This window comes from Daldinia loculata (assembly GCF_022478755.1).
Source record: "Daldinia loculata strain CBS 113971 unplaced genomic scaffold F4817scaffold_55, whole genome shotgun sequence".
NCBI classification, from domain to species: domain Eukaryota; kingdom Fungi; phylum Ascomycota; class Sordariomycetes; order Xylariales; family Hypoxylaceae; genus Daldinia; species Daldinia loculata.
In genome coordinates this window covers 20534-46882 of record NW_026054909.1, presented here as the reverse complement: position 1 = coordinate 46882, position 26349 = coordinate 20534, and the positions used below count along the sequence as shown (strand labels likewise).

The 26349-nt window shown below is 45.6% G+C and overlaps 13 protein-coding genes across 13 annotated transcripts; 6 read left to right on the top strand and 7 right to left on the bottom strand.

The window, feature by feature from the left end:
- Positions 1–995: 995 nt before the first annotated feature.
- On the top strand, positions 996–3923 carry F4817DRAFT_347636 (uncharacterized protein). The gene has a single exon (XM_049304581.1). It carries the CDS (start codon positions 1498–1500, stop codon positions 3286–3288), a length of 1791 nt encoding a protein of 596 aa, XP_049155829.1. The 5' UTR covers positions 996–1497; the 3' UTR covers positions 3289–3923.
- On the bottom strand, positions 3924–4914 carry F4817DRAFT_347634 (uncharacterized protein). The gene has a single exon (XM_049304580.1). The coding sequence runs from the start codon at positions 4715–4717 to the stop codon at positions 4376–4378; it is 342 nt and encodes a 113-aa protein (XP_049155828.1). The 5' UTR covers positions 4718–4914; the 3' UTR covers positions 3924–4375.
- On the bottom strand, positions 4896–5997 carry F4817DRAFT_347632 (methylated-DNA--cysteine S-met). Its single transcript, XM_049304579.1, has 2 exons — positions 5553–5997; positions 4896–5414 (listed from the first exon to the last, which is right to left on the bottom strand). The coding sequence occupies exons 1-2, from the start codon at positions 5739–5741 to the stop codon at positions 5115–5117; spliced, it is 489 nt and encodes a 162-aa protein (XP_049155827.1). The 5' UTR covers positions 5742–5997; the 3' UTR covers positions 4896–5114.
- Positions 5998–6156: 159 nt separating this feature from the next.
- F4817DRAFT_367823 (ankyrin) lies at positions 6157–7479 on the bottom strand (the record flags this gene model as incomplete). The annotated part of the gene is made up of 1 exon (XM_049307177.1): positions 6157–7479. The coding sequence occupies exon 1, from the start codon at positions 7471–7473 to the stop codon at positions 6157–6159; it is 1317 nt and encodes a 438-aa protein (XP_049155826.1). The 5' UTR covers positions 7474–7479.
- Positions 7480–9020: 1541 nt separating this feature from the next.
- F4817DRAFT_227392 (uncharacterized protein) lies at positions 9021–10976 on the top strand. Its single transcript, XM_049298884.1, has 12 exons — positions 9021–9325; positions 9395–9481; positions 9537–9641; positions 9695–9775; positions 9827–9889; positions 9956–10018; positions 10074–10145; positions 10202–10327; positions 10388–10450; positions 10516–10578; positions 10636–10701; positions 10752–10976. Exons 1-12 carry the CDS (start codon positions 9118–9120, stop codon positions 10916–10918), a joined length of 1164 nt encoding a protein of 387 aa, XP_049155825.1. The 5' UTR covers positions 9021–9117; the 3' UTR covers positions 10919–10976.
- Positions 10977–10997: 21 nt separating this feature from the next.
- F4817DRAFT_347629 (ubiquitin-like protein) lies at positions 10998–12217 on the bottom strand. Its single transcript, XM_049304578.1, has one exon. The coding sequence runs from the start codon at positions 12138–12140 to the stop codon at positions 11301–11303; it is 840 nt and encodes a 279-aa protein (XP_049155824.1). The 5' UTR covers positions 12141–12217; the 3' UTR covers positions 10998–11300.
- A 197-nt stretch (positions 12218–12414) lies between these two features.
- Positions 12415–13799, bottom strand: F4817DRAFT_367821 (uncharacterized protein; the record flags this gene model as incomplete). Its single annotated transcript, XM_049307176.1, has 2 exons — positions 12415–13484; positions 13542–13799. The coding sequence occupies 2 exons, from the start codon at positions 13797–13799 to the stop codon at positions 12513–12515; spliced, it is 1230 nt and encodes a 409-aa protein (XP_049155823.1). The 3' UTR covers positions 12415–12512.
- A 1759-nt stretch (positions 13800–15558) lies between these two features.
- On the top strand, positions 15559–16364 carry F4817DRAFT_319110 (uncharacterized protein; the record flags this gene model as incomplete). Its single annotated transcript, XM_049301011.1, has 2 exons — positions 15559–15579; positions 15687–16364. The coding sequence occupies 2 exons, from the start codon at positions 15559–15561 to the stop codon at positions 16362–16364; spliced, it is 699 nt and encodes a 232-aa protein (XP_049155822.1).
- Positions 16365–17355: 991 nt separating this feature from the next.
- On the top strand, positions 17356–18135 carry F4817DRAFT_347627 (uncharacterized protein). The gene has a single exon (XM_049304577.1). It carries the CDS (start codon positions 17669–17671, stop codon positions 17891–17893), a length of 225 nt encoding a protein of 74 aa, XP_049155821.1. The 5' UTR covers positions 17356–17668; the 3' UTR covers positions 17894–18135.
- Positions 18136–18535: 400 nt separating this feature from the next.
- F4817DRAFT_347626 (peptidase S28) lies at positions 18536–20313 on the top strand. Its single transcript, XM_049304576.1, has one exon. It carries the CDS (start codon positions 18593–18595, stop codon positions 20186–20188), a length of 1596 nt encoding a protein of 531 aa, XP_049155820.1. The 5' UTR covers positions 18536–18592; the 3' UTR covers positions 20189–20313.
- Positions 20314–20360: 47 nt separating this feature from the next.
- Positions 20361–21122, bottom strand: F4817DRAFT_227314 (uncharacterized protein). The gene is made up of 3 exons (XM_049298883.1): positions 20914–21122; positions 20828–20859; positions 20361–20733 (listed from the first exon to the last, which is right to left on the bottom strand). The coding sequence occupies exons 1-3, from the start codon at positions 21002–21004 to the stop codon at positions 20533–20535; spliced, it is 324 nt and encodes a 107-aa protein (XP_049155819.1). The 5' UTR covers positions 21005–21122; the 3' UTR covers positions 20361–20532.
- Positions 21123–21534: 412 nt separating this feature from the next.
- F4817DRAFT_227299 (FMN-dependent dehydrogenase-domain-containing protein) lies at positions 21535–23509 on the top strand. Its single transcript, XM_049298882.1, has 5 exons — positions 21535–21786; positions 21841–21899; positions 21961–23149; positions 23207–23280; positions 23334–23509. The coding sequence occupies exons 1-5, from the start codon at positions 21759–21761 to the stop codon at positions 23418–23420; spliced, it is 1437 nt and encodes a 478-aa protein (XP_049155818.1). The 5' UTR covers positions 21535–21758; the 3' UTR covers positions 23421–23509.
- On the bottom strand, positions 23508–26146 carry F4817DRAFT_347619 (fungal-specific transcription factor domain-containing protein). Its single transcript, XM_049304575.1, has 5 exons — positions 25881–26146; positions 25781–25816; positions 25654–25728; positions 24284–25557; positions 23508–24148 (listed from the first exon to the last, which is right to left on the bottom strand). The coding sequence occupies exons 1-5, from the start codon at positions 25967–25969 to the stop codon at positions 23598–23600; spliced, it is 2025 nt and encodes a 674-aa protein (XP_049155817.1). The 5' UTR covers positions 25970–26146; the 3' UTR covers positions 23508–23597.
- Between the last annotated feature and the right edge of the window lie 203 nt (positions 26147–26349).

Here is a 26349-nt window from a genome sequence, read left to right as displayed (position 1 = left end):
CTTGTTTCGGTAAGTCCTGCAAAACTACTCGTTCTCTTTTCTCCGCCGCGTATGCCCTTTTCCGTCCATCATAATTCGCGCGCCAATTGGACCGTACGGTCTCGGCAACTCGACAAGTGTCGTCAATTAATTTTATTTCAGATTTGTTGCTACGTGACGGTAAAAAAAAAGGTTGTTAGGCTTCAACATATTTTTATTTTCCACTCGAGTCCCTCATTAGTCTGTTGGTCGCACTTGGACCTTATCTAGAAACATACCATGCTGGTCTTTTTTATTTTTTTTTACTAACTCTATGCCTAGGATTAGATTAGTCTCTGCTACCTCCGCTCTTTGACTTCAAGGCTATCTTATCCCGCGCGGCTTATACACAAAGTAGTTTAGCTACAATCTCCACAAACTTGCCCGCCGGGTGGGGAATAGCCAACGAATAATCAACGAGTCTTGTTTCGCGTCTTGCTTCGAGCATAACGCTTCCTTGAGTCTTTACTCTCCTCTTTTGGAGATACTTGCGCATACCTAGTGAGTCCCGCTTTTTCTTGTTTCCAACACTTGGAATAACACAGTGGGCCTTGATTATAAGCAATCAAGTACTTTGTCATTGTCAAGTGGTTTCCTGTTCAATGAATAAGAGCAGGACCCTGACCGACTGCCAACTGAAGCCACGTACTGTGTCATGCCATTTCTGTAAAAAATTCTTCCCAAGCAATTGGTCCGTCCTTGTACTGTGCTTACAATTATACGCATGACAATGACCGAGTACCTTCCAGTTGAATTATTTATTAACAATATCGTAGATATTTAGGTGTTTACCAATCGCCGACATTTTCAGCTGCACCATTGCTAGTTCTCATCATAGCACTTTTAGATTTGCACGATTCGTCAACCATGGAAGAGGAGAATAAGAGATCGTTATCCCCCATTCGTGCCGAGGAGAAAGAGAGAGGGACAGTAGAACCTACTGTTGACGAAAAGTAAGTATACAATTTCTTAACATTCTACCTTGTGTCTATTTATTTATCTTCTTCTACTTGACTTTCAATCTCTATTATCACGAAGCTCTACCTATCCCCTTGGTATTCACATCGTTGCATCCCTCTTCGCCACTCGAGTCAATCTTTTCGAGAAAAAAAGGGGTTGTACACTTTTTTCACAGGTTTAGTACCCGTATTAGTTGCATCGTGGCTTCCCTTCGCCGCAACTTATCAGTCGTAACCCAAGTTGAGCCGCATTCGAATACTTTGACTGGCAACCCCTGCCCCACCCCACCTCATCCTATCACGATATTAATTTAGCAACCATACGTATTCTTTTTTCAGTGCACTTCCTGGACAAGTATATGCTAACATATCCCCAAGACGTGCTGTTCCTGTCCATCCCAAGCAGCCTACACCTTCGGAAGAAACTGTCCCTGCTGCCGATGCGACTGAAGCTGCAGTTCATGACGCTGAACTAAGCTCGCCTCCTGAGAGCAGCTCAGTATCCAGCGTTAACCCTGATATGCTAGGCGACGAGATTGTTGTTGGTACACGCGCTAACGGGAACAAATCCCCTGCGCGTCGAGTCGCTTCCGAGCGAGGAGACGTCGATATGCCTGACGTCGAGGAGGACGATGAGCCTGTCCCACATTACCCGAAGCGTAAACGCGCATCACTTTACAACAACCTTGGCGATGAAGAGTTAGAAAATAGTCAGGTCAAAGATGCAGATGATGTCGACGAGGGTTTAACTAAAGGGAAACCACGACAAAAATTTGACGAGGACAGCAAGCACGTGCCTGTTGGTTATTGGCGTTTATCCCCAGTCCCTCAAATAGAAGGAAAACATATGGTGGTCGGGTTTATCGATGTGCGCGATCGCCTACGAACGCGGATCAGGCCTAAGGCGCTAAACGGTGACCTTATTAACCTTCGATTATTCCCTATCCCTTCTGGTCCTGGTGGTAGCTGGATTACGTTTCCGGGCACCGTATTCTTGGACCATCTTATTGGAAGAGATCACAATGTGATCAAGGAGTATGTCAAAGTCCGAGCTGAGACGCTCCACGACCGCTCTAAGGAAGCCGACCAGGCCGCAATAACAGAAGCCCTACGTCGTCTAGAACTCAACCCCCCGCCTGAGACCCCCCAACCTCCTTCTATAGCATGGGGTCTAGATATACCCGAGCAGACACAGGCTTCTCGCCCTGAGGTAAAGCGTCGTCGTTATGGTAGTAGTGTTGGCACAATCGCCGAGCGCGCCGATCGTATCGAACAAGCTGAGCAGGCCGATAATGTCGAGCTTGTTGAGCGTTCCGAACGTCTTCCTATTATCCCCCACAATCAACCGGATATTCCCCAATCGCCCCGAAAACCGACCCGCATCCTCGTTGGCTGCTGGTCCAAGTCTACTGCGCAGAAAGATGAGGATAAACTTGCGGTCTATGGCATCTTGGGCGCCAATGATATGTTCCGTGTGAAACTTGTCCGCGAGACGATGGATGGTCGTTATACTGACGATAACTTCCCCAGTGGAGCAGGCGCGTTATGGATTTCGTACGACGAGGTCCTTTTTGTCAATCATCTAAAGCAACTTACCAGACCGGAGGTCAAGGAATATGTCCGCATTCGCCAGGCTCAGATTGATGCCGGGGAAAAGAGGGAAGAGCAAGTTGCGAATGAGACTAAAGCAGTTCATGAGGCTCAACTACGAGCAGCGGCGGTTTCAACAGCCAGTCCTGTCCGGGTGCCTAACCAGGGACATGCAGGTCCTGGCCCTTCGTCCGGTCTCAGCCGTGAGGATGTTCGTGACGGTCACGAATCGAGACAGCCCCGACGTGAAGTTGCGTCCCGAAACATCGAGTCAGTGCAATCAATGCGACATTCTCACCCGGAAGTGGAGATTAGACAGGCTAGTCGTAATACTAGTAACGATCCTATTGAGCGCGTTCAGGGTTATGCTAACCGCGAAGTTGCGAGAATGGAAGCGGTGCAAATGCGTACCGATCGCCACCAAGCCAACCGCAACTCTGTGGTAAATCCCGGAACCTTGATGAACGCGCATGATAACCGGCGCGACTTCGACGAGAATATCCTCAAGATGAACCAAGTTTGGGAGGCTCAAGAGAATATGAGAATGGGACCGGCTAGTCGCCACGGTAATGGAGATGTCATGATGCACCAAGGCATCAAGTATGAACGAAAACAGAACGGACCATTCAAAGATAGGCTTGTCAGCCAAGGAACTATCATCAACATCGACGGCGAAGATTACGTCGAATATCGCGTTCTTACGAAACCCTCATTTTTCTAGACTCATCTCCTCTTACGGCCTTTTCCGGTGTGGTTGGCCGATGCATAGATTCTGATCGGAACTCGTCACCCTCGCCGAGTCCGTCCTTTCTATATGCGCATAGCATTCTATTATCTGCTTTCGGAGTTGTCCTTCACGTTTACGACACATTGTCTTTCCGCATTGCTTAGAATCAACCCCGATACCAAACTTCTATTTCCAAGGAGCATTAACGACGCAAGGTCAAACATGCCCAAGTGCATATGAAACAACCTTTTTTCTAACGAGGACTATAAGTTTTCGGCATTTCTTTTTACGAGGACGGCGTCACGGAGGGAAAAGAAACTTAATTAGTTGATGATTTTAAGTTGACGCGCACGAGACGCGCAGCCACTCCCGTGTATAATATTAGGTTTCACGGATGACAACCCTCTGATTGAGGAGAGGAGGAGAGGAGGGGAGGAGGACGTGCGGCAGCACTGAGGTCTTGATGCAGGCGTTCGGTGGCGCTCGCTTGTGGCTGTGCAATATTGCTCTATGAAACCTGCGATGATTTCTAATACGAACCGTTTGCATTACGTGCTTTACTTCTTCATGTGCTCATAGTCGCTGTTTCATTACTTCTAACAAAATGGTATTAATACGAACCCAATACCCCTGAGTACATAGGGGTTTCTCTCCTTGGGGAGCTTACATTCAATTCTACGAGTTCTTGAATCTGGAGAAACACGTGAAAAGACTCTTCTCAATCAGCGTATTTGATACACGGTCAAGTGTAAACCATCGTAATTTTGTTCTAATCCGAACTACCTTCATGACCACCTTTTAGGTACCCATTCCTATCTGATATCAAAGTCGTTTAGGTACTATGTATTAGACCTATCAGTCCTAATGCCTTGCTATTCCATCCCTGAATTTCTTTTTGTTGCTTCCGCTTTGTTTTGCCATAGTATGATCGATTTTAACACCAACGCAGAAAATTGCAGGTTTACCTAATACATAGGGAGGTACGCAACTGCATTCATAATTCCCTTCCCTTCCTCCTCCTGCCTCATCCCAGCTTTACGTGCGTACTAGTATCCTTCGTGGCGACTTGGGAGGAACCTCGTTATTCCAGTAGTTTCAACAACAGGAAGCCGAGCGCAGAGATAATGAAACCAACAAATACAAGACTTGGGATGCTGGGTGACGAGCCTTCCTGATTGAGCACAACGTACCCAACTCCTTGCATAATACCTTGAGGCATGATGTTCATGTGTCCATAGCAAGTGATTTCTTGCATTATAATCGGCGTCGTATTGGACTCTCGGGTACGTGTGGGCTGTAAAAACGCTGAGTCGGCACTACGCGACCTTCGTATCAACTGCTGGCGGCGTGGGGTGTCTGGAACATTGAGGTTTGACATCATGTATCTATTGCTTGTGGATGAATGCATTGCTGAGGAAGGCATACAAATAAGTTGCTTAAAGACTTTCGTAACGAGACTTGTGGTTGCTTCCTCGATAACCTTTTTTGCAAGTGGCTTGAAAATTGTCTCCAGGATTGGTATCCGCAGGGCAACAACATAACCTATAGGAAACCTTTTTTACAGCATTGTACCGCAACATATTGAAAGAGGGGAAAGATGGGGCCATTTGGAACACACAAAAATATCCTGTTGAATAGAAATCTGCTCACATCTTAGCTCCATTTAGATAGATCTTATTATTCAGCAAACAGTTTATACCACCATTCATAAAGCTACTTTCATCCCATCTAGGATCACATGGTAATGGTCGGGTCGCACACTTCCAGCATCTTCGCTATACTAGTTGCCTAAAAGCCCTCCATATATTCTCTTTATTCGCTTAGTTAAATGCTGCCCATGGCGTCCCGAGTACCTTGCCCTTGTCGTCTAGTCTTATACCCTCCCCACGAAGAAGCTTCCGCTTCTCGTCGAGAGTGATGCCTTCGCCGTCCTTAGGCCACTTTCCCTTGAACCCACCTAAGGCACCTCCCGTCGCCACTACCCGGTGGCACGGCACTTCTGGCGCGAATGGGTTCCGCCGCAGCGCGTTCCCTACAGCCCGTGGGGACGACCCTAGATGCGCCGCGAGCAGGGCATACGTTGATACATGACCACGAGGTATTTGACATAGAAGGCTCCACTGCATTAGAGGGTATAGATGTCAGCGAGCTTTCGTATTTCATATCATGTCTCGGCTCTCTTAACTAGCCTATATGATATGGCACGTGAAGGACAAAACGAAGAGGAGATGTTGGCCTAGGATATCCCAAAGACTCACCACTTTCTTCTCGAAGGGCGTACGGTCTGATTCTGCAATGCGTTGTAATTGGGGCTCCATATCTTCGGGAACAGAAGTAGATTCTTGAAGCGCGACGTCATTAGGGACAGGCTTCGCTATCTTTTGCGGTAGAAGTATAGTGGCGTCTACAGTCTCGCCAGTGCGCTTCCGCTTTACGCCCACGGCCATAATGCTTTCTTACTCGTTGATGATTTGAAGTTGGGAGATTGGCTTTGAAGATAGTAGATGTAGTCGAGGATACTTTTTAATATGCAATACTGATTTCACTTTGGTAGAATTTAGACAAGTTAAGGGACGATAAAAAGGGACATGTTCAAATTTGGGATGCTAAGAAATTTATTATAAGGTATCTAGGTTCTAGGTTAGGTAGGTAGGTAGGTATGTAGGTAGTGAGAAGATGAGGAAATGAGCGCCTGGTGACTCATTACGCGATGTCACTAAAAGGGCGCGTCTGCCCCTCGTCTGACATCACAAAGACGCCACGCCAAGTCACATGATTAGCCTCCCTAGGGGTTACGGATGTCCCCGATTCGATAAGATAGTTTAGGTAGGCATGTAGGTACATTAGGTTAAGGTACCTAACCTATTTTTTATACCTATAAGAGTACTTTACGAAATAGTCAACTAGTTCATCAGCAACTTCTTCCCGAGTTTCGGTTATCTTCGCTTCAAGATCCGCGTGTGTTTTCTTCGAGAAGTTAATATTTGGGTGATGGATTAAGAAATCAAGCATGTCTAGCAGATTTCTACGCCGTCGTGGGTTGTTAGAGTGCTTTAATATAAGGTACTTGTAGCGACGAGCCCGCTTTCGCTCGATGCTGGTATGCTCCAATAAGGGTTTAACGAGTGGAAGAAAAACATCTGACTGTAGTAGTTTATCGAAATACTTATCAGCAATATTCAGTTTTTCTTCAGCTGATAAATTCTTGATTAGGAATAAAGCATTAGACGGGCAACGAAACTTAATTGCGGTCCCAATAGGACAATAACCACCATTGTCGACATCATTGATGCTATAACCAGTACTGAGCAACAACCCAAGGGTCTCTTCGTTGCCCTCGGTGCTGGCTGCAAAATGCATGGGTGTCAATCCCGTGTCACCTAAGTGGCCTTCATTTCTCGGAACTTGGTAGCCTCGAGTTTGCAGTATTTTGATGACCGATGGCAGTTTGCACACGGCGGCCAAATTTAGTGGCGATAATGTACTCGTACTCGGAGTCTCCTGGGGATCCTCAAGATCTGGCATAAGACGAGCTAGGGTCTCGGCAATATGCACATGTCCATAGAGCATAGCGATATGGAGTGAAGTAGCGCTAAATTCTTCGTTTAGCAAAAATTTGGATAATGGAAGCTTTGTGCAGGGGCCTATGTCAGTATCTAATGTGATCGGCGCATCAACCCGAGGACAGGCCTTTATCAGCTCCTGAACTATCTCGTCTGCACCATATGTAGCTGCTAATTGAAGCGGTGTCATTCCGCCCATTTTTCCACTCTTGACGTGGAGGTAGTCTGGCCAATATGCCAGCGCTGCCTTGATGGACTTTCGAGCTACCGTCATATCAACACTACCATTGTCTTTGACAGCCCAGTGAAGGGCTGACCTATCCAAATCATATAGACTGCGTAACATGGCATTCATAGACATAGAGCCGGGGAGTATATACCAATCACTAGCCTGACGCCTATACTTAAAGACTCTTTCCCGAACCATAAGTACGTCAGCTCTATAGAGCAATGGATCCAGAGCCCCACAGTAGAGGCGACATGTTTTTGATAAGCTGATAATAACCCTCGTTGTGTGAAAGTTGCTCCTGACTATACGGAAAATAATATCACCCGAAAGCGTAGGTGATCTGGTTGGGTGGCTGGGAGAATGTTCGGGGGACCTAGGGGACATCATGGTACAGAATGAGTGATTAAATAAATCGTATGCTGGAGAATCAGAATATAACCCTTTTGGATGGCTTCCCTGAGAGATTAGATGGGAGTTATATCTATTGAAAGTGAGGGGACATCTTATATTATACTTGGTATCAAGTTATAAGATCATAGTATTTGTTGTTAAATTATAGGAATTGTTCAGGTACATATGCTTTCAAAGAAAAAACAGTTCGAGCACACGGATTGTTAAACATAAAAAGAAAATAAATAACAAAGGAATGATTTATACCGGGATAGAAACAAGAGCAAACAACCCGTTTTAGGGAGTTTGAATACTGAATACGAGAGAATTAACCAATTGCCAAGGTTAGTGTTATAGAAGTAACTGCCCAGAAAAACAACTTAATGATAGGTACATGTTAATCTAATCTGAGCTCAGAGCCGGAGAGTTAACCTTTATCATTGGTATCTACCTAAGGTACAAATATATGTAGAGAAGACGCAATATAGGTGGGGATGTGTCTTGAACTTGTTGCTGATCACCTTCGGGGGGATCGAATACGGTTACTAACCGGCTTCACCCTACCTAATCCAGCAATCGGTTCAGCTATGCGGGATATACCTAGGTGGACATTAACTTTCTGATAGGTGCTTGTAGGTACTTATACATCACTTCAAGAACTAGTAGAGCCAGTCATTCATAATCTCATTACCCATTTCTAAAAGACAAGGGCTTTGCTGAGAGCTGAAAGGCTGGGGTGGCTGAAGTATTGACAACACGGGCGTAGGGAGCCTATCCGCATGGCTCTACTACTAGACTACCTTACTTTGGATACTTACTCCGAGGAAGATATACCCAACCTTATATTAATTTCCGGACGCGCATGGCCACTCGGGATCTCCGGCGTGTAAACGCAATTAAATAGCGCGGTTTGGGGAACCTTTTAATGTAGTAGGGACCGTCAAACTGCAAGAAACTATATTTGGTATGAGGTGACATTTGTGGCTTGAGTAAGACAGTATCTCGCGAGTACATACCATAAGATATACGTTGATGAGGCTCCAAAGGCAGTGATAACCTCGGTATTTAAAAAAAACATTTTCCTTCTGCCGAGAGTTGGAAAAGCAACTAAACAAATTATAGTGCTTGAAATCAAAGGTTCTATGCGCGCAGCGTAGTAATGTTACTCATACGTTGATTAATGCTATCCCCAAGCTGCATTGCTTTAATAATCGAGATGGTGGAAGACTTGCGAACGGCGAATTGGGGGCCAACGGCAGCGGGAATGGTGATAAGGGGACCAGTACTGGTGGCCTATGCAAAAGCACGCATGTAATGCAGCTGTGGTGCTACATTATAAACTTAATATCAACTCAGCCTCCTCCGCTTTATAAGAAGTAGCTGCTTAAACACGTCAGCAAAACATGCACTTTTCACCGCCATCGACGTGAGCATGGAGTACCCCAAGATGCAAGTAAAGCTTTACCGAAAGTTTCGAGCAGATAGATAAGATAGCGATGAATCCCCGGGAAACTTATTCCCATGTCATCGTGGCTGATTCTATAAAAGGGCTTTGCTTAAATGGGCTCAGAAATTAGAAAGACAATAAGATATCATTCTTAGACTCCCTATTTGTTTGATAAGCACCAGTTGTGTTTCGACATGCTGGGATGCCGTACGAAGCCGGCGGGATGTAAACCGTCAGGGTGTCATACTAAACCGGCTCCTTCTAAATCAACGCCATGCAAGTCGATGCCTTGTTTTATAAGATCGACAACTACATGCCATACAAAAAAGGTATGTGATGCACCGTGTTGTAAGGTAGAGGCGGAGCGAAGGGACCAAGTCTCCTCCAAGCATTGCAAGAAACGTAAGTAGCCTTTATGTCATATTCGACGAAGGATATGTCAAAATGTTCTATGACTTACGATAATTCAAGACACATGCGAGCACTTTTGGGAGCCACTGTTCGACGCAGAGCGCTGCCAGAATTACAAGCAGCCAGAAGATTCGGTCTGTTCTCAACGTGAGTGAAGTGTGCCCTTCGACGGTAGAGACTTATGTATCTGACTGGTATATAGACATAGAATGTATAACAGTAGGTTGTATGAATGGGAGGATGCAGTACTACGATCGAGGCCGAGCTGGGACACCACAATACAAGCGTCGGAAGTACTGCTTCGATCGTAAGACTCTTTATAAATATTATAAAGAAGTTGTTGATGCTGATTATTGATAGACAAGTGTACTGCAACGGAGTGTCCTAACCAGCGCGCCCCTATGCTGGCCCCAAACCAATACCGCCCGTTCTGTGATGACCGTGAGCTGTGACCTTCAACAAGATTCGCAAGACATGCTAAAATGTTTAAAGATAACTGTCGTGCGGCTGATTGCCCTAATCAGGCTCTGGAAGGCACTACATGCTGCCGAGGGCGTAAGTGAGATATGATATACCTTAGATACCTATTAAACGAATCTCAGCTCCTAACCTGCTAGATAGATAAGTGTCAGATTCGGGATTGCATGCATATAGCTGCCCCCCCGTTTCCATTTTGCCTAGCACGTAGGTCTTATATTTCCGTATGAGAGCAATTTGTTTGATTAACCCAACTGGCTAGACAATAGATGTGAATGGGGGCCGCCGAGCTGCAACCGCCCCAAAGAAAGGAACAGGAAATATTGTAGGGAGCGTAAGTAAACTACCTCGTTATGCCTTCCTCCTATTGGTAATACTTACAGGGATTAGACCTTCAATGTCAGACTCCTGGATGCGGGCTGCAGAAGATAGAAGGTTCATTTCACTGTATGGAACATGCGTGTCGTGAAAGGGGGTGTAATATTTCGTCTGGAGAACATGACTATTGCGATGATCGTAAGCACATATCTATCTTGCTTCGGGAGGAAATGAGAGATTGATCAAAATCGTTACTAGATCGATGCGAATTGGAAGAGGGATGTGAATATGCGAAGTCAGGAGAGCGCTATTGTCCGCTCCGTAAGTGTTCCCTCTATTTCCTTCGGAGTCATTCTATATATTACTGTAACTAACCATCTGGCTAGATTCTTGCAAGAGTGAGGGTTGCCCAGAGTGCGTCAATTGTACGGGGATATTTTGCGATACCCGTAAGAATGATCTGTCTGCTGAACGTGACTAGACCACTGACTAGCTACCTCTCTTAGATGCTTGCTCACGGTGCGGCTGTAAAGTCGAAGCTAAGCCATGCTTGGAAAATAAATGTTACGACCGTAAGTTGCCCCCCTGAGATGTAGATGATAATATTTTAACACCTCTATAGATTGGAAAGAGGATGTTGAGATGTGTGTAAGGGCAGAATGGTGTGATGAGAAGAGGGGACTGACTCAGAGGCTTAGCGAGAAGGATCACTTTATCCAAGAGCAGGATAGGCGTCTCCGGGAGCAGCATGATCAACTCTGGAGGTTACAGAGCGGTCAGAGGAATTAATACTCATCTTGTATGTGAGAAATGGTTTCTGGGGAATCTCGCCTGCATAATTTAGGAGAACTATCCCGATGCACGGGCAGGTATTGACGGCAAAGTATAGTGTAATCATCTGTTAAATATGAGAATCCTGCCGGAATTAAGAACTGTAATAGCATGGTTTGGAGATATACTTCATTCTTGATCTTGGATTACGATACTATAGAATGCAGTAGCAATGAAGACAAGGCCCCATCCGGCACTGACCCTGGGTATTTGGATTACTAGGTGTGTATCAAGCTCTCATTAAATACATCGCTGGTTGATAGCACAAGCATATCCGTGCTTGTACTCGACGACCTATCATGACAATAACAGTAGTATAACTTTCTCCTTAACCCCCTGCTTAATCACCAGTGTCGACTTCCAGATCGAGCTGGACTCCGTTGCTAATTTCATAGTCGGCAAGCGTAAGCATGTCTTTGAAAGGCCGTTGTCCTTGTCTCTTGAGCAAGATCTCGTGGGGCTCTCGACCGATGCGCGCCGCGACCATAATTTTGAACTCCTTAATGCGATCCGAAGCAAAGCATGGGATAGCTGCCTTGGTACCCAGTCGGTCGTTGATATGGACGATAATCATTTCTTCGCCACCGCCGGAGGGAGCTGCGGGTGCTCGAACAGGAGGCTGGGAGGTGTCTCCGCCGGTAGATTTTGACTTTGATTTCTTAGTAGACGAAGATGCTCCCGAATCACGTTCGCGATCACGGTCCCGATCTCGATCTCGGCGACGTGGGGATGGTGAGCGGTTTCGGTAACCTCTGAATGAGCCACCACGTCGGTCATCGTCTCTGTCTTCAAATTCATCGCGACGCTTATCCTTAAACTTAAAGCCCCCAAAGCTCTTCTTTGGTCTGGGCCGGTCTCGATCTCTGCCCTCACTCCTATCTGTATCTCTCCGGTCTGAGTCTCTCTCCCCGCGATTGTCACGTCGTCTTTCCACGTCTCGTCCTAACCGGTCGGGATCGTCTTTGTTCTCATCATTTCGGGTTCTCCCAGGCTCGTATCTTGTACCCCGACTCCTATCATCATCCCGCGATCGATAATTGTCGCTTCTTCTGTAGTTATCTCTGTCTAATCTGTCGCGGTGGCTATGTGGTGATTGGCTTCGATCGTCGCTTCTACTCCGTTTGCGAGGGGGCGGTGAATCGCCTCGTGGGGCGCGAGGAGATGCAGATTTGTCTGCCATTGAGATTGGCAAATGTTTGTGGGATTTTATGATTATAATTTTTTTGTTGTCTTGGTTGCGTAGTTGGAAGGTTGACGCGAAAAAAGATACAGAATTGATAATGAGATGTTAGGTACAAAGTACCTAGGTAAATATGCATGAATACAATATATACATATCTCTTATATGTATACTACTTGATAGGTACATAATATGCATAAAGAAATTGATATTTTATGGATCAGGTTGTTACCCCTTTTTACCCCTTTTCTACATCACTGTATTCTCTAGTAAAGATAGATCTGGATTATCTCTACTGCTGTATTTACCACTATATTACAACTCTCTTTTTCTCATTCTTTCTTTATCAACCTAACCGGTCCCCGACCGCAACTAGTCTCTATGCGCCATCTTTATCCCAAGTAGCCGCCTGGTTCTCCGGTTCTCCGGTGACCATGTGCCTGTGCAATAGTCCGCGACCCTTACCAGCTTTAGAGCCTCCAGCTTGGGGAAAAGGCGGTTCGGAGGAGATTCTTCTATTGCGAAACCTAATTCACGAAGAATTCTTATGTCGTGACTCAAATAGTACTTCCTCTTCTTCTTCACACCCAGGCCTTGCGCTCTCTCTGGCTTCCTACGGGCGCAGCAATCTACTCGGCTAATATTGAATCTCAAGCACGTTGTATTGGTGAACGTGCGGCCGAGGAAATGCCAGATATGTTTCCAGTGTGATTTATATGTGCTGCCATCGTGAATATCTATTGTGATCTCAGTCGGTCTCCGTAGAAATTCGTTTGATATCTTTGTGACCTTGCTCCAAGGTCTCACATTACACTTGTTCTCGTTGAATCGATAAACCCCGTCGTAATAAAGCCAGTGGTCATCGTTGTTCCAATCCTGCAAGTAAAGATTTGCGAAACAGGAAACACCGGAGTAAGTCCTTTCCTCGCCGATGCAATCTAATCCTTCGCCTTGAATGACTATGGTGTCCAACTTGGGACTGAAAGGAAAGCTATTTTCCTGGGGAAAACCATAGTACGATATGGCCAAATTCCGGAACGCTCGACAAATCTGGAGAACCTTTAATTCGGCCCAGGCCCGGGGCTTATAGAGGATTAACTGTGTTGAGGTATTTTGACGATAGTGGATGCGATAGGTGTGGCGACAGAGCCTAAGGAGGTCTCCTTTTAGCTCATAAGAGCCTACAGCGTATTCGAAAATATACTGAAAAACATCACACGGCAAGTCAAGAAGTTCCAGTGTCCTTTTCCTTGGCATTGCAGGAGCCCCGTGATTTTGTTTTCCGTAGACGACTTTGGTACGTGATCTGCATTCGCCTGTGAACAGTACTCTCTGTTTAAGAGTCTACAGAAAGGTTAATACTTGTATTTAGGTTTTGTAATATCGGATGCTCAAACTTACCCGAGATTCTAGGATTTGTTTCCAGGAATAGAATGTTTGTCTAACATGGCCCATCAATGTAGGTTTGAAGCCATCTCCCACATAATATTGAATGCTGGCGCGATTTATTGGGTGATATTGAGAATTGGAATTGCACTCATCAACGCACTGAAGGAATGGAATAATGCGCTCTAACGTATCGCTCCAGGGTTCTTGAAGTTGAGTGTTGACAGGGACTTTAAATGTACGCCCATGCTCGTACTCGTGCTGAAGCTCCATTGTAATTAATAGAGTGTGGTTGTTAGGATATAAAGGGCGCGTAAAATAAAATATTTAATCAATGAGGTAGGTAGATAGCCCCTTTTAACCTGGGCAATCTTGTGCAATGGAAATGCCGAAAATCTCGCGGAATGGGCTTTCTTTAGGTAAGATGTAGCCAAATCCAAATTGTCATGCACGAGATATTGCTCACGCTAGAGTAGGATGGTCAATCACTTAGAGAGAGCAGTAGAAAGCCGCTGGGTTTGAACTCGTTGTGATGCAGTTGCAATGATGAATCTGACGTCTTGATAGATTGTGTCCCAGAATACCTGAGGTAGGTTCGGAATATGTGAAGAATAGTAAATAATAGGCGTGATTTCTCCCAGATATTGTATTGTCACCCAAACATGGTTTGTGTTGAAATAAAAGACGCAATGTGTTATGTTCGTTACTGGCGAATAAAAAGCCATGATCTGGAATCCCTTCCATGGCAACGGTAACTGCGATAGCAACGTTATCGATGTTATGCGAGTCATGGATCTTTTTGTGTGGGCTTGTTACTTTGGATGATAGCGACAAAAAAGGCCATGACGGTGTCGGTTTCTGGGTCTTGTACACTTTTCATGAGGAAAAGATGATACACTCCTTGTCAGCTGTTCCTGTTACAGAGGCATAGCATTAGAGAATAAAACTTGTAATTTTCGTGACTCATCATATTAATTCTAGAAATAAATGAGATTTGATTTATATCCTTCGAAGGGTCATTGCTACCCAGCTATACAAACAACGGTGGTACAGAATAGGGCGTAGTGTTATTACTATATTGTAGAGGCCTGCGTTTAGTAATATCTTATATCATAGGCTGACGCTTCAGGGGCTACCTCATATAATGGACATTACTGACAAGTGCATCTAGTAACATAGAGTATTATCAGGTTAGTTAGTTGTAAATAAGTTAATATATCACTTCGGCTTTACATGGGAGCGTTTTGGCTCGATGGAGGCGTAAATATTATGATCTTGGTACTTTATTATGCAAGCATTGGTGTATTTGATGGAGCAGATAGTTTCGTTATAGGAATGCCACAACGAGAAATCCTATGCCGTGACGAAATACGAATACACCTGGATTGAGACTTTTAGTAGCTAGGTATGTACTACGAGCAAAGAAGCTAAATCTGACGTGACTCCTGCTTCATTTCGTTCAGAAATTTGTCCAACTTATCTCCATTTCACACAACATTAGTAGTTTGTCACTTAGCATTGGCCATAAGAATAGATGAAAATACCGGCTCAGTACCGCTAGTAGGATCCGCGATACCAGGTAAGGGAATTTTGAAAAGATATCGGATGAATGCTGCTATTCAATACATTAAAACTATATTTGCGATACCATACCCACATGACCCCTTAATTGTTCTGGTGACTACATATCTTGTTGCTAGGTGACTTTCCCATCTTTCTCGAGGCATTTTCAATGTATATTTAGACGCGCGACATTCACCTTTCTTCACTTAAGGGGCCCAATAGACTGCATATATAACTGATCCTTCTGCTCTTTTGCTTTACTATACATTTATTCCTTCGCGGTCAACTAGAAAGGGGTTGAGATCAGATAATAACTCAATGAGCAGCCTAAGCGCATCTCGTTAAACGACATAACCATTTCCAGGTTTACGCAATAATTTGGGTGCTATTTCGCTTGAAGGACACTCCTATCAATTAAAGGTATCAATTTGTGTAAGCTATTTCCCCGAGCATCATCACACTTGATAAAATGGCTACGCCGATCCCTACTGTACGTATACCTATTTCTCCAACTGCATTATTATCCTTCTGTTCAAGGGCTGTAAAACCTATTCTATGGAATGCCCCGAAGGAATTAATTTAACAATGCTTTTGTAGTTGGAGCACCGATATTTCGAGCCGTCTGAGCAGTTGACAGGGGCTGCTAACACCTCCCGAAAGACGAATCGATTTAATGGAAACTACCGAGGAGACCGTAATTTGTCCACAAATAAAGGCGCTGATATCCCCGAAGAAAAGAATACTTGTTTGTGGATTACTGGACTACCTGGACCGATTACTGTCCCTAAGCTCCTTGCTGCAATCACCAAGACGGGCAAGGTTCGTTCGACTGTAATCAACGGCCCTAACGAAACCAGTAGTACCGCTGCGGCATCTATTAGCTTCTTCAGACGGGAAGATGCCGAGGTGCTTTTCAATGCAATACAGCAAGGAAGAATCATATTTGAAGGCAGGTTCCCAAGAGTGCAATGGAACAGAAATAGGGTTGGAGAAGAGGGTGCTCCTAGCTATGCTAGCCGTGTGCTTCTAATTGCCGGAGATCCACAGGTCGTTAATCGAGACTACTTGGATGGGTTTTTCTCAAGCAAGTTCGTGTACGACATCGATGATATAATCGATCACGGCACGGTGTCTGGGTTTGAGGGTCCTATCAGCCGACTCGAGTACCGTTTTGGATCGTGGCGTTCACAAGCTTCCTTTGCTCGTCTAGCACTCAATCTCGAGCTCAGAGGATTTTTACTAGCGGAATACGGCGAGGATCCCTGTGCGGTCTAATGACATACTGGTTTAATAATTATATTCCAGTAAAACTGGCTCTCGGACGCGATGTTTTCACCTGAAATTTGGGCTCCTTATTTTATTGCTTTAACTTCAACCGAAGCTTTGACCCGCGCTTTACGATAGAAGAAGTGCCTTTGTAAAATTATATGTGAGCATAATAAGCTAAATTTTCTTGGATTTTCAATAGTTCGGTATATTTGACGAATTGATTTCTTGAATACTGATATAGTATCTTTTTATGCTAAACTGAATTACTAGGCTGACTGAAAAGGGGAAGGATCTTAATCTCATGATGATGGAAACAACTATCGCCCTGAACATCAGTCTAATTGCTAAATTGACTATATATGGATATAAGAATTTGTGCTGCTTCTTTCTCTTCAAGGCTGATTTTCGGTATGAGCGATTCTAATGACTCATTAGAGACCGAAAAATCCTCAATATTTTGAGAGATAGGAGTGCCTGTCATCTCCACTTCAATATGCGGCGATATGCTATCTGTTATAGAATCTTCTCTCTCAGCTTCTTTGCCCTTGGGTTGTAATACTTTCCGACTTAACGCTTGCTTTAATTCAAGTCTCCGTCGAACCGCCCTTCTGGCATAATTCCTTCGAGAACGGGCTAGATGCTCCTCGCAATACACATGCGAGCCTGAAACTGGATTTGAACATTTGACACAGATCCCGGAATCTTTGCGTTTATAATAATTCTCAGAATCAAGAGCCAGATGCTCATCACATTGTACACGTCCTTCCGCGACTGGGTTTGAACATCTAGTACAAATGCCTGCAGCTCTGCCCTTATATCCCTGTGAACGAATACTCCCAAGAGCCAGGTGCTTATCACATTGTACACGCCCTTCCGCAGCTGGGTTTGAACATTTAGTACAAATGCCTGCAGCTTTGTTCATATCGTATTTGTCCTTTAACCTTTTCCGTGAATAACTCTTCTGAAGAGCCAGATGCTTATCACATCGTAAACGCCCTTCTGCAGCTGGGTTTAGACATTCAACACAAATTCCTGCAGCTTTGTGGCTATCGTATCTGAGCTTTGACTTGTCAGGTGAATTAATCCTATCAAGAGCCAGATGCTCATTACATTGTACACGCCCTTCTGCAGCTGGGTTTGGACATCTAAAACAAATACCTGCAGCTTTGCGGCTATAATAATAGTTGTTATCCTGATTGTACCTTGACTTTGCCAGTGAACGATGCTTATCACATTCTATATGCCCTTCTGCGGCTGGATTTAAACATTTAGTACAAATGCCCGCAGCTTTTCGCCGATAATAATATCGCATGTTTTTCGTATTCGCCTTAGCTGCGTGGCCTGGACAGAAAACATCCCCGGCCTTTATTTTCTTTTGGCAAATATCTACTATGCATTCTGTAGACTTCTCGTTAGGCTTGGGGGCTATTGGTGCGGTTGATTTTGATTGTTTCCTCGTGATCGCCATCTTGGTTGTCGCTGTAAATGTTGTGATGAAAGTACAAATAGCTTGGTACACAGGAATAACCTTCTAGTAGGAATGCCTCTATATATCCATATTATTAACTTACGTATGATAGGGTGTTCAATGGAGTTGTATGTGTATGTTAAGAAACAATGGATTGTTTTTTCGCGGCGAAGCAAAGAACTTGTGGGTTATTACAGTAATACAAATAACTTGATATTATAATATCCTAAAAATTTGAATAGTTTGAGATAGTAGAGTCCCGAGGATATGGAACATTGCGGGGATTGTTTTGATTGTTCTTATGTTGATTGTTACTGTTTTTTCATTGTGAGATGCTGGATTCTGATATGCATACCTTCCCTAGGTACCTCTCTACGTCCAATTATATCGATCGCAGATCTATTTGGCTTTTAGAACTATCTTATCACCTCCAATAAAAGCTTATTGCGCTCCATGTTCTCGTATAAGTATTAGTTCAGGTACGGCTTTCCCCTTTCCCTAATGCGGAAGGATAGCTAACATCCTTGTTGGTGGTACTCTGCGGGCGCATCGCTAACGAAAAAGGGAAGGTCGTTAGGATGATGGAGCACGCGATGGTGCCGGCTTGCTGGAAGATAAGCTGCAGTGGGTAGGTGGATCATGTAGCTAACCAGGGACGAGGTAATATAAAATGTGAGTTACTTCCGCGGTCCTAGGAGAGAGAAGAGAGGAGAGATCTTTACAGCTCACCTCCGCAGGTGCCTGGAACCACATTCACATTGCCAAGATGAAGTCTCCCGTGTGTGTAGTCCAGTTATTGCTGGCAGCTGGGGCCTCCGCCGGCTTTATGAAAAATAAAGCTGGCATGCAAATCGGTCCAATTGACGAATTCAGCATCCTAGCAGCCAGCAATGGCACCGCTGGTTGGGGTACTTTCCCTCAGCTGCTTGACCATTCTAATCCTGATCTCGGCACTTTCGAGCAGAGATATTGGTATGGAACGAAGTACTGGAAAGGACCTGGGTCGCCAATTATTTTTGTCAATCCCGGCGAACAGGCAGCTGATAACTTCAATGTGTCCTATACTACGAGCCAACGTCTCACGGGACTTCTAGCGGAGAAGCTCGGCGGTGCAGTTGTCATCCTTGAGCACAGATACTGGGGCGAATCGTCTCCCTTCGAGAGTTTAACCACCGAGAATCTCCAATATCTTACACTTGAGAACTCTATTAAGGATAATACCTATTTCGCCAACAACCTCGACACACCTTTTGACAAGACTGGGAAAAGCAGTGCAAAGGATGCGCCTTGGATCTTCACTGGTGGATCTTACCCCGGTGCATTGGCCGGATGGATTGCTGCCAAAGATCCTGGTACGTTCTGGGCGTATTACGGTACTAGTGGGGTGGTGGAAGCCATAGGCGATTTCTGGCAATATTTCGTCCCTATCCAAGAGGCGACGCCTAGCAACTGCAGCTCTGATTTAACTACCGTCATCGATTACGTCGACTTTGTTCTCCTGAGTGGTGGCCCTAAGGAGAAGGCTAAGTTAAAGAGCAAATTCAAGCTAGACAACCTGAAGGATGCTGATTTTGCCGCTGCTCTTGAGAATGGCCCATGGACGTGGCAGTCAGGACAGTTTTACTCGACGACGATTTTGGGATATAACCCTTACTACCAATTCTGCGATTATATCGAGAATGTTTGGCCCAATTCTACTAATCCCGTGCCTGGTCCTAAGGGGGTTGGCTTGGCTAAGGCCCTAGACGGTTACGCAAAATGGTTCACAGAAGTCGAGTTACCGGGAACTTGCGAAAGCTACGGGTATTTCAAAGGCGAAAACAATACGGACTGTTTCCAGTCGCTGAATGCTTCCAACCCGATCTACCACGACCTTTCACCACGCAACGCTGGGAACCGTCAATGGAACTGGATGCTATGCAACGAGCCTTTCGAATATTGGCAAGATGGTGCCCCGGTCGGTCGTCCTAGCATCGTCTCACGCCTTGTTAACAAAGCTTACTGGCGCTCGCAATGCCCACTTTGGTTCCCCGAGCTAGAGTACGGTATTGCCAAGGGCAAGTCTGCTAAGGATGTGAATAAATATACCGGTGGTTGGTTCGAGAGCAACGTGACCCGCCTAATGATGACCAACGGTCAGTGGGATCCATGGCGTGATTCAACGCTCAGTTCCAAGTTCCGCCCTGGCGGTCCCAAGGAAAGCACCCCTGAATTTCCCATTCGAGTTCTAGAGCAGGGTACACATTGCTCTGACTTGTATGGCCAGAACTGGGCCGTCAACCCCGGTGCTAAAGCTATTGCCGATGAGCAGGTTGCCAACATGGCAGAGTGGGTGCAGGAATTCTATGACCAAAAGAAGTAGGTCAGAGTATACGTATGATAGCCGTAATCAGTAATGACTTAATGCAATATGGCTTAGATCAAAGGATCCCGCACTTTATGTTTACGATAGCTTCATTAATACAACGCGGGTTTCTTTTTCTAAAACTGCTTTATGCTGTCTACCTACACATCTGCGATGTCATTCGCCCGTTCTTCCTTGATGATTCTCCTCTGCATGTTCTTCGCTTCAACACCAGCCTTCCGCGGGTTCTTCGCTTCGAAAATCGCGTCCAATTCTTCGAGAGTCATTCCCTTGGTCTAAACCCAAAAGAAATACATAAACACCATCTCGAAGGTATCCCAGAATACGAAGAACACGTAAAATCAATAACCAATCGAGCTGAGGGCGATGGGACCGACGAACGTGTTCAAGAAGCCGGCCGCCCCAGCGGTTAGTTTAAACGTCCCCATTGCTTTGGCCCGCATCTTGTTTGAACCACTTACTTGGAATATAGCAAACACAATTCCAGTTGAAGCATTTCCTTTAGCAGGAAGCCCAAAATATTTGGTATAATTTGGAAGAGCCTGCTAGTAGTGTTAATGTAATTTACTCGAAATTGGCTATGAAACTCTATGCACCGCTTTTAATAAAGATCTTGGATAAGTAGATGCTGCTTACATTGATAGAGCTCATCAATGAACTATCGAATCCTAGGGAAATCAATATTGGTCCTGAAATAGATAAGATATGCGAGACATACTAACCGTTCATAGTAGAGCAAAGAAAAACCATTCCAGCTAGAAGGTAAAGCTGGATATAGCCAGGACCTCGAGGATTCGGCTTGTTTGTCGCCATGATGGCTGCATTGGGTATGTTTCCGGACTAGGCTCGATCCCGTCAACATCGTTGAGATTAATATGTTGTCCCTTTTTATCCATTGAATCATGGCTCAAACGAATATTCGCCGCTTCGGAAGCTTGCGTATCTCTAACTTTGTCCGCCATAGCTAAGGCTGAGCTAAGGAGGTGACGAAGAGCAAACTTTGCTCTCTTGGCCAAAACGAGAACAATTAAGAGTTAAGACTTAAAAGAATCAGCACGATATCATCGTCTTATACGAGTACTTCGCACGACGCAAGGAACCGGGAGAAAACTTATCAACCCCGGCTCTCCACTCCCCTGGTAAGCCCCAGGAACACGGGTTCCCCATGGGGCCTGTAAATTTCCCACGCGATGCCCTCAGGAAGTGGGGAGCCATTCGATCTGGGGTCATGTTGCGACTCCAAATTAGATGTGATTGGCCTTCGGGAATTTAATTCCCCAGGCATCTAGGCCCTAGAGGCCCTAATGTAGAGGCTTCTTTGGTGGGGGTAGCGTTCTAATTTAGAATGCGGTCTTATATAAATCCCCCTTCCTGAAATCGAATACGGTCGAACAAACCACCGACTGCCACCAAGCGGTAAGGCCACTATCGTCAATAGAGTTGGCTGCAATTTGAGGTATTGCGGGTTTTGAATAATTCGAGGCTCGTGACATTAACCTCCGAGAGCTGTATCGGGGAATTACTGATTGATCGAAGCTCTCTCCTGAGTTTGCAAAGCTAGGCGACTATGGGTCAAATATGGAAAATGGCAGAAGGTATGTGATGATCGATACCGGAGGGTTATTTAGAAACTTGCTAATGTTCCGCAGTGAGTGAGCATAAAACTCAAGAGAGTTGCTGGATGGTCTTGCATGGGAAGGTTTATGATGTAGGTTATCAAAGTATAGAATGTAGTTTTCATGAGCGCTAAGCTAATTCGACGTGATTAGATCACTTCATTCGTTCCAAAACATCCTGGAGGGAGAAGTATTCTGCTGAAGAATGCAGGGCAAGACGCTTCGGCGGCCTTCGATTCGGTTCACCCAGTCGAGATGCTAGATGAGTATCTGACGCCAAACCAAGTAATAGGAACGATTGAACCAGATGACGCTGCCGAGGACAAGAAGGCACGGAAAGTCAAGCATGATTCGCACCTAGGATTGAAGGACACTTCATCCATCACGTTGCCGCCCCTTGCGTCGATGTTGAGTATATCTGAGATTGAATCGCACGCGATGAAACGTCTATCACCCAAAGCGATATCATATTATGTTTCTGCCGCTGACGACCAACTCACAAAAGAAGCGAATGGTCAAATATACCGCTCTATCCTCCTGCGACCGCGGGTCTTTATAGACTGCACAGAGTGCTCGCTGGAGACATCGATATTGGGGAATAGGGTAGGCCTACCAATATATGTCTCCCCAGCTGCCATGGCTCGCCTGGCCCATCCGAGTGGCGAAGCTGGAATAGCCCGCGCATGCTCAAAATTCAATGCACTTCAGATCATCAGCAAGAATGCCTCGATGTCACCGCCGGCAATTGTGAGTGCCGGGCCTGACGCAGTCTTCGCGTGGCAACTATATGTGCTCAAGGACCTCGCAGCAACTGAGAGGACTTTAGCCCAAATCCGCAAAATCCCACAAATCAAGTTCATCGTCCTAACGCTGGACGCACCGTTCCCCGGAAAACGCGAAGCAGATGAGCGCTTCAAGATGGCGGAGGTAGCTGGCGGGGCACCGCCGCGGGCTTGGGGGACAGAGTCGGCGTTAACATGGAGAAAGACATTGGAATGGCTAGGCAGACATACAAGCTTGCCGATAGTCCTCAAAGGAGTTCAGACACACGAAGATGCATACGCCGCAACGCTGTTCCCTGCTGTTAAAGCTATTATCATTTCGAATCATGGCGGCAGGGCACTTGATACTGCACCTCCACCAATCCAAGTTCTGTTAGAAATTCGAAAGTTCTGCCCGCAAGTTTTCGACTGCATCGATGTGCTCGTTGACGGGGGTGTCAAGCGAGGTACAGATGTTGTGAAGGCTCTGGCGTTAGGAGCGAAGGGTGTTGGGATCGGCCGAGCCGCTCTGTACGGGCTCTCAGTTGGAGGAGAAGAGGGTGTTGAAAGAGTGCTCAAGAGTAAGTGCCTAAGCTAGGGAGTGTGTAGATGATATCTATGGCTGACATATGGTATAGTTCTGGCTGACGAGACCCAAACGGCGATGAGGTTACTTGGTGTGAAGAATGTATCAGAGCTTAGCCTGCGGCACGTAAGTCATATCGTACCCATCTGTTCTAACTATTTTGACTAACCATATAATAGATCAATACAAGTGCTTTAACATCAAGGTTGTTCGATGGGCCTTCAGGTCTCGAGGATATTGAAAGGAAACTCCAGTCTAAATTGTGAAGATGTTACTGGGACTAGTAAATTGGGCTAATGAAAGGAGGTACGCATGCCATCAAATAGGGCATGAACTTAGTAAAATCTTGAAACTCCTTAAATTGTCTTTAGATATCCAGTAGGCCGACGAATCGCCTAATTGAGTATAGTAATATACATTTTTATTCGCTTTTAGATATCGTTTCATTGGGCTGCGAAGAAAGCTCCTTGGAGATCATCGTCCATTAGAAACGAACCCCAGTCCAACTCGGCGGTAAGCTGTTCATCGTACCAGCCGAAGAAATTCGAATCTCCATCCTGAGATGGGGTTCGGCCAGCAACTTCTGCTTCACCAGTAATTGCTTCATATATCGCTGCGACTATGTCTGGTCCCCTATCCGAAGCCCGCATCCACGGCTTCATTTCCGAGAATGTTTCGAGAGCTTTGACCAAGCTTGCGCGAGCCGAGGCCAATGACCCGGCATTCGGATCGGGGCGCGATTGCTCAATCACGATGGAAAGTAGAGGAATCATACAGGCCTGAAACAGGTACCAAGCTGAGTTCCAGACGTGAATTCTGTTCGGCGTCCAGTAAAGTGCTATCGAATCAATAGCTTCACCCGCAACGGTTCGGCAATTATTGATAATCTGAAGTTCTTCGGCGCTAAGCTGAGCCTTTTGAATGCGGCTATGCGCAAGATACAATATTAAAGATCGCATTAGGATTAAACGTATATTAAGGTAGCGGTTCCGCACTATCCGAGTAGAAGTCAGTGGATGTTTCTTTCGACAGTTTTAGTATCAGTAGCAACTCCCCATCGACTCCATCATGCAGCTTTGTCTCCCGATATGGGATAAAAGGGGCGAAGGAAACTCTGAATGCTACATACTGAATTCGCGTGCAACTGTGAGACGTGATGGCGAGTTTGTCGGTGACCGAAGAACTAAAGGTATGGAGGCGTACCACGTTTGCAGCTCTTCATCATAAGAGACTGCCTCGGTGATCGTAAGACGACTGAACCGTGCAAAGCGATTCTGTATGCGGTTGCATGATAGGCAGAACTGGAGACTAGCAGATAATGACATTGCCATATGATCATTTTCAGTTAAAAGACTAGGAAATAAAGTGTCCATCGTGGTACCCTCCCATCTACCACAGGTTGGACGGCCCAGTGTCATACTTGCCCAAGTATCAAGGCAGAATAAACTCCACCACGTCCTACGTTTAGTTTCGGCACGGCTTAGCTTCGTATCCTCTTGAACTTTGCTAGTGGTGGTATTTCGATGCCTGGACTCTCTATGTAACCCTAGAGCGATGGCGACGCGGTGTGCAGCACCAAGGACAGCATAGGCCATATTCGGGGCATTTCGATAATGCAAGTAGAGTCCCCCAAGCAAACAGAGAGCCTGCAAGCTTTCAAGATTGCCGGCGCCGAAGCTATCGAGATCTAAAAAGTTGCGAGCCTGTTCGTAGTATTGCTCATGAAGGGTATCGCTTCCAGAGGCTATAGAGCCAAGAGTTATCACCATATTCAGCAGACCGAGCCAACCGGGATCTCTGCGATGTCTCAAGGAGTAGGAATTCCGGAAGTCTTCTTCATCTAGCATAGGAACTATTGGATGGATATGCTCGAAATAGAAATCGATACATCGTTGCTCTTTGAGAAGATGGGTACTCAAGTCCCCGCTCATAAATGGTATAGGTTGAGGCTGGGGTTGAATAGGATTCTCGGACCATCTCTTGGCTTGCTCAGCAACGCGATGCTTCGCCGAGGGACAAAATCGGAAAACTGCTCGGAGAATGGCGCTGATTGAAGTCACACCTAGATAAGAGCGACGGTGTTTGTCGGTTGCGAGATTGATAGCGTTGATATCATCGGCGGCTTGCAGTACAGGCGGCTGGTGACTTGACTCGTCCCATTGCCGATCGGCCGTAGGCTCGCCGTTTTCAGATACTTGAGCGGAATCATCAGCCGGTTCGGCATATTCAGCAGGCCGGCTAACTAAGTCCACCGATGGCCCTTTGGATACTGAGTTTACGCGAAGGATTTCTAGCAACTCATCACGACTCTTGCCAATGAGCTCGTCCACGGACGCGTCAGGAAACAGTCGTTCAAGGATCTCTGTTCGTGACCTTAATCGCTCTGACACCTCCTCAAGGGTACTAAGTCCAGTCGTGTAAGTTAGGTATATATAGAATTCAGAGCTTTAAAAAACGAGGGGCACTCATTTTAGAGTAGGTAGACATTAAGATGGTTACCTTCTGCTGACAGCATTCCTCTTATTCCGCTGCCGATAGTTACATAGGTGTGAGACTTTGTAATACGCGCAAGAGCTATGATATGTATCAATATACGATCCGTGGGATATGCGATACGGCTACTTGCCTACATGGGTGGCCACCATCACACTTAACCTTCCGCCTAGTAAGGTAGCCAGTCAAGTCTTAGCAACCGAGTCAAAAGGGGGATCCTTGGCGTCACGTACCTGGTGCATTCCGAGCACGACTTATTAAGGCGAGCTGGTGCCGGTGGTGATGGGCTCGTTTTCTGATGGCTACTGAAATTGTGGAACATCAACGCAATGGGACATAGTCACGTATTTGTGACCACTCATTCATCGAAAGGGGCTTCATCGAGGGGGGGCTTGGTGTGATCAGGTGAGATTCCCTGGAGGAACTGGATAACGATTTGGAGTATCGTGAAAGCCCATGCATAAGACAAGCTTTTAATTTAATATATCTGCTTAGATGAAGATTCATCATGCAACAATAGAGGAGGCATCGCTACAAACCGATGATTTCCCCGGTCGCCCCGCACGAGGAATTGAATTTCCGAATACTAGAAACAGCATTCCACTATCAACCTTCTAAGGCACCTTAGGAGGTAATTACCTATAGGCACCTATCTATTACCCATTTAGTTGGTAGTTACGAACTATCAAATTAAGCCTTGAT

Bases quoted from the DNA above. Each gene is read 5' to 3' on its own strand.
- F4817DRAFT_227392 (XM_049298884.1), top strand. From the start codon at position 9,118: ATGCTGGGATGCCGTACGAAGCCGGCGGGATGTAAACCGTCAGGGTGT. The intron at 9,326-9,394 runs GTAAGTAGCCTT...CGATAATTCAAG, and splicing joins CTCCAAGCATTGCAAGAAAC to ACACATGCGAGCACTTTTGG. The intron at 10,146-10,201 runs GTAAGTAAACTA...TACAGGGATTAG, and splicing joins CAGGAAATATTGTAGGGAGC to ACCTTCAATGTCAGACTCCT.
- F4817DRAFT_347626 (XM_049304576.1), top strand. From the start codon at position 18,593: ATGAAGTCTCCCGTGTGTGTAGTCCAGTTATTGCTGGCAGCTGGGGCC.
- F4817DRAFT_227314 (XM_049298883.1), bottom strand. From the start codon at position 21,004: ATGGCGACAAACAAGCCGAATCCTCGAGGTCCTGGCTATATCCAGCTT. The intron at 20,860-20,913 runs GTTAGTATGTCT...TGATTTCCCTAG, and splicing joins TCTTTGCTCTACTATGAACG to GATTCGATAGTTCATTGATG. The intron at 20,734-20,827 runs GTAAGCAGCATC...CACTACTAGCAG, and splicing joins CATTGATGAGCTCTATCAAT to GCTCTTCCAAATTATACCAA.
- F4817DRAFT_347629 (XM_049304578.1), bottom strand. From the start codon at position 12,140: ATGGCAGACAAATCTGCATCTCCTCGCGCCCCACGAGGCGATTCACCG.
- F4817DRAFT_347619 (XM_049304575.1), bottom strand. From the start codon at position 25,969: ATGTTCCACAATTTCAGTAGCCATCAGAAAACGAGCCCATCACCACCG. The intron at 25,817-25,880 runs GTACGTGACGCC...CTACCTTACTAG, and splicing joins TCGTGCTCGGAATGCACCAG to GCGGAAGGTTAAGTGTGATG. The intron at 24,149-24,283 runs GTATGTAGCATT...CTACTCGGATAG, and splicing joins CACAGTTGCACGCGAATTCA to TGCGGAACCGCTACCTTAAT.
- F4817DRAFT_347636 (XM_049304581.1), top strand. From the start codon at position 1,498: ATGCTAGGCGACGAGATTGTTGTTGGTACACGCGCTAACGGGAACAAA.
- F4817DRAFT_347632 (XM_049304579.1), bottom strand. From the start codon at position 5,741: ATGGCCGTGGGCGTAAAGCGGAAGCGCACTGGCGAGACTGTAGACGCC. The intron at 5,415-5,552 runs GTGAGTCTTTGG...CCTCTAATGCAG, and splicing joins CGCCCTTCGAGAAGAAAGTG to TGGAGCCTTCTATGTCAAAT.
- F4817DRAFT_347627 (XM_049304577.1), top strand. From the start codon at position 17,669: ATGTTTTTCGTATTCGCCTTAGCTGCGTGGCCTGGACAGAAAACATCC.
- F4817DRAFT_347634 (XM_049304580.1), bottom strand. From the start codon at position 4,717: ATGCCTTCCTCAGCAATGCATTCATCCACAAGCAATAGATACATGATG.
- F4817DRAFT_227299 (XM_049298882.1), top strand. From the start codon at position 21,759: ATGGGTCAAATATGGAAAATGGCAGAAG. The intron at 21,900-21,960 runs GTAGGTTATCAA...CGACGTGATTAG, and splicing joins TGCATGGGAAGGTTTATGAT to ATCACTTCATTCGTTCCAAA. The intron at 23,281-23,333 runs GTAAGTCATATC...ACCATATAATAG, and splicing joins CAGAGCTTAGCCTGCGGCAC to ATCAATACAAGTGCTTTAAC.